At 50.8% G+C, this 4,369-nt stretch overlaps 1 protein-coding gene across 2 annotated transcripts; it reads right to left on the bottom strand.

The window, feature by feature from the left end:
• Positions 1 to 1,426: 1,426 nt before the first annotated feature.
• On the bottom strand, positions 1,427 to 3,579 carry LOC123143637 (zinc transporter 2). Of its 2 annotated transcripts, none has more exons than XM_044562580.1 (4): positions 2,999 to 3,579; positions 2,704 to 2,765; positions 2,430 to 2,568; positions 1,427 to 2,035 (listed from the first exon to the last, which is right to left on the bottom strand). In XM_044562580.1, the coding sequence occupies exons 1-4, from the start codon at positions 3,495 to 3,497 to the stop codon at positions 1,641 to 1,643; spliced, it is 1,095 nt and encodes a 364-aa protein (XP_044418515.1). In that variant the 5' UTR covers positions 3,498 to 3,579; the 3' UTR covers positions 1,427 to 1,640. The 2 variants fall into 2 exon arrangements, with proteins under 2 accessions (XP_044418515.1, XP_044418514.1); XM_044562579.1 differs by having other exon boundaries at positions 2,430 to 2,574; positions 2,999 to 3,578.
• Positions 3,580 to 4,369: the final 790 nt, after the last annotated feature.

Here is a 4,369-nt window from a genome sequence, read left to right as displayed (position 1 = left end):
GTCAAAGACAAACGTCCTGCCCCAATCACTACAATACCCACGGACCAACATGAATTACTTGCCGGCCTCTGCAACTACATCATGCCTATCGATGATGCCGGGTGTTTGGAGTAAGTATCATGTATCAATATTTAATGTGCGGATTTATAATAGTATTCTTCTTATCATCCAATTTATAGGAAGGTATGGGTCCGGACCTCGACACCCGATCCAATGGGCTTAAGTCTTAAGAAACTTCAGTGCATACTTAACATGGAGCAGACCATGGACAATGACTGCTTCAACACAGCCGTGCGTATGCTGGCATGTGACGAGGGAGTATTGTTCACAGACCCTCCTGTGCACTACATGGATCTACGATTTTGTGTAAATCATCTTAACTCTTAATTCTATGTGTCATTACTATCAACATGTTGAAAAAATATTTGTTTTTTTATTTAGTTCATGATGCTAGAGTCAACACGAGGTCAGAAGTTTTGCGAGAAGGAAACTATCCAGAGGTTGGCAACATTATTTGATAGCTGGCCTGAGATGGACAACGACATCTCATCGTGCAACAAGGTAAGTAAAGTATTTTGTCCATTGTTATCATGGTTTATTGTTGTTTCTAATACCTCCACTTGTAGATTTATCTTCCCTATGCATCCATCGGCCGATACATCTTGTACGTCATCGACAAAGAGGCACGTCGTCTATATATTATGGATCCTATTCAAACATCACAATCGTTAGAGGAGAAAAAATTGAGGCATGCACTTTTGCAAGGGATTTCAAAGAAGCACTCGAAATAAAGCTGCCTGGTTGGAATTATGATCTATCTAAATGGCAACGTTTATTTCCGTCCGGTGTTCCAACGAGTATAGATGGGTAATGAATTCATAACAAAAACATTTACTTTTGTTATTACTATATTCTTTACATTGTTAATTTAAAGTTTTACAGGAATTTGTCTGGCTATTTTGTTTTTAATTTTATGCTCTGGTGGAACGGTGAAGATTTGGTCAAGCCGATTTGCGCGGTGAGTATTATCCGTTACATGTTTTAAGACCTTCAGCGTGAAATTTTCATACTAACTACATGTATGCGTTTATGCAGGATGGGTATGAATTGAGGAATCAGTTTTTGTTATACTTGCTAAAACATCGTGGGAATGAAGCTAAAGGAAACTTACCGGATATTGTGAAAGAATTTCTTAAGCGCATCATCTAGATATTATTAGTTTTGTAATAGATGTTTAGTTGGAACATCGCTCAGTTTGTTACATGGATATGTCGTTAATTTTTCTTATATTATCAATTTACATTGTAAAAATGGACTTCAGTTATTAAATAATTATGTTTCTGTTATATTGTTTGTACGTGTGGAATTTAACATGTAACTCCTGCAAACTTTTTCAAGAGCCCGTGGCAACGCACGGGCACTCTACTAGTAAACGATAATTTCACAATTTTGTTGCGTGTTTTCGCCTGTATTTAAGAGACTCGGCGAAATTTACTAATCTATGTAAACAGCTCTTATCACAGCACATGTACTATGAGGCAATAGCCTACATTAAAGCTACCAGTATACTTCCACTATGAAATAGGAGTACTACTATGAACCAACCAGCCCACGTACAATGCAAGTTCACAGGATCAGGCTCAGGTGTCCCATATCATGACGACGGCGATGACCCCGACGCCGAGCACGACGGCGAGCCAGCGGCCGAGGGGCGTGTCGGCGGCGACGGGCCGCTGGGGCTTGTACCCCTTGGAGAGGAGGTGGTTGACGGAGACGTAGATGAAGATGCCGGTGGCGAGGCCCATGGAGACGGCGAAGATCCAGTCGGCCACGGCGCCCTGCGTGGTGGCGTCGATGGCGATGCCGACGGCGACGCCGATGGGGCTGGAGACGGCGAAGGCGAAGGCGTAGGCGAAGCAGGAGAGCAGCGGCCGGTTGGGCAGCATCCGGAGCAGCGCGATGCCCATGGCCACCGCCGCGAACACCTTGTGCAGGCTGATCGTCCACAGCGCCTTCCACGCGTCCGCCTTCGTCTCTGCAATGCCAATGTTGATCAGTGCTGTAGGAAGATTCAAGATTGATTATCAGGACTTTATATTTTTCTGGTTAATTTTGACGGAATCTGAAATGCTGATTGAAGTGGACGTCGACGGACGAAAGAGGAAGCTGCGAGCATCTGTTGATTCAAAGGCTGGAACGAGGAAAAGTATGCGTGACAATGACTGGACTGAGACGAAGCTGGATATGAACTAGAGCATGTCAGTTTCAGAGTTGATTGATGCTTGCAACTTGCAAGCATCTACAATTCTACGCTACTAATCCTACTAAACCAGTGGTCGAGACATGAGATGCAGATATCTTCTTCTCATGGAAGATGGAAGTCAAAGTTTTAGACGATTCAAGGACGTCCTATCCCACTTGTCTCTTACCGGCGACTCCGATGGCGATGCCCTCGAAGACGGAGTGGAAGCAGAGCGCTGCGATGAGCAGTATGCTGTCGCCGAGGGTGCTGGCGTTCCGCAGCATCGACGCCGTCGAGTGGCCCGTCGCCGACGGCCCGTGCGCGTCCTGCTCCTGCGCGACACCACCAAGTTACACAAGTGTACGAAATAGTAGTATATGTAGTACAGAAAGCAATTTGGTAGCCTGACTGTCACAAAGCAAAAGAAAACTAAGACTGAATCCGGAGGCTGAGCTACTTACAGCTGCTTGTTGATCCGAGCCGTTGCCATTCGTGCTGCTCAGCTTGCCCTCCTCCAGCTCCCCTGGAAATTGTTAACAGCGGATTATGATCATTAGGTATGTCATCAAGATCATCAGGAATTAAGTAATAGGTGCAAATTTCTTCATGACAAACAGTAGCATAGGACGCAGATTTGCATTTAACCCAACGCCCAGCCGCCTCCTTTATGCCGCCGGGCGCCAGCACGGACATAGTAAAAAGTAAAGTATAGTTTCAGCGGAGAGCACGTGAGCTGCCGGGCCGCTCACGACTCACCTGCGCTTGTTGCCGGGGCGGCGGCGGCGGCGGGCGCGGTGCGGCCGCGCGCGACGACGGAGGAGATGGCGCACTCGGCGAGCATGGTGAGGACGTAGCCGGCGCAGGCGAGCATGAAGGCGAACGGGTACTCGCTGTGGGGGAGGAGGTCCCCGAAGGTCTCGTTGGCGTCGCTGAGGAAGTGCATCATGGCGGTGCTGAGGAAGACCCCGCCGGCGAACTGCGTGCCCAGCGCCAGGAACGCCTCGTTCCACCGCATGAAGTAGGGCGACACGCCCCCCGCCAGCGTGCCCGCGAACACCAGCGCCAGGCACCACAGCTTCGTCGCCACCAGCCCCCGCGCCCGCAGGTCCGGCTTCGCCTCGCCGCCGCCGTCCGCGTCTCCGGAGTCGGCGTCCCCGCCGCCTCCATGCGCCCAGGCCGTGCTGGCGGCCGCGCAGAGCCAGAGGAACAGGAGGAGGAGGAGGTGGCGGGGGCTGGTGGCCGGGGCCATGGCCATGCCGGTGCCGCGCTCTGGCGCTCTGGTGTGGCGCGCTGGGAACCGTTGGGGCGGGCGGGGCGGCCGAGAGGGGGGCCGAGGAGGGAGGGGATTTATACCGCGGCGGGAAGCTGGAAGGGGCTGACGTGTGGGCCCGTGCGGCGCGGGTAGATCATATTGCCCACGGTTGGTCGCGCTGGCCGGAGTACAACTTTTTTTTCCCTCTCGTGGGGCAGAGTACTACTCTCACTTTGTACTGGCACGAGGATTCACGAGACCATTCTCACAGGTGAGTCGTGTGCACACGGTCGCCGACAGGTGGGTCATCCTTTTCGTGGGGTGAGGATCGCAGTGGGTGGTGTGGCGCTTGTACATCGTCCTAGTGGAAGTAGCCGGGGACGCGGGAGGCGGGCGGTAGTACGACGGAGACGGCGTATCGGAAAAAATCCGTTTCCCAACAAAAAGACGTGGAAAATCTCGTGTCTCCGACGACTCGGCCTTGGACCTGTGCTGTGTGTGTAGTAACCCCGGATCATGCACACTTGGCGAAGCTCGACACTTTTGCATCGGTTTCTGTATGTCATTTTCCTCCTGGTGGCTGGCTGGTGCCCCAATATAAATAAGCCACACTCACAGAATTGCTTAAGATTGATAAATCCGACGCACGTCCGTGACCGTGGGGCCGCCGCTGTACCGCGTCTCCATTAACAAACTCGAATCAACGCCGTGAGCAAATAGAGAAGAGGTGCAGCATTTTGGTCCCATGCTTCCGTCTCAATCCATGAGAATAGGAAATTATTAGGATGACGAGATGGTAGAGCCGGGCTCATGTTTTTTGTTTTTGAAATGGAGTTCGTCGATTTATAATGCCATTGTATATGGCTGGCAGGCGC

Source organism: Triticum aestivum, chromosome 6D (genome assembly GCF_018294505.1).
Source record: "Triticum aestivum cultivar Chinese Spring chromosome 6D, IWGSC CS RefSeq v2.1, whole genome shotgun sequence".
NCBI classification, from domain to species: domain Eukaryota; kingdom Viridiplantae; phylum Streptophyta; class Magnoliopsida; order Poales; family Poaceae; genus Triticum; species Triticum aestivum.
Note: the sequence above shows the minus strand (reverse complement) of the source record. Positions and strands in the feature narration are given on the sequence as shown.

Coding starts and splice junctions, on each gene's coding strand:
- LOC123143637 (XM_044562579.1), bottom strand. CDS start 3,497: ATGGCCATGGCCCCGGCCACCAGCCCCCGCCACCTCCTCCTCCTCCTG. Junction 2,575..2,703: donor GCTCGGATCAACAAGCAGCT/GTAAGTAGCTCA, acceptor GGTGTCGCGCAG/GAGCAGGACGCGCACGGGCC. Junction 2,036..2,429: donor CATCGCCATCGGAGTCGCCG/GTAAGAGACAAG, acceptor TTGGCATTGCAG/AGACGAAGGCGGACGCGTGG.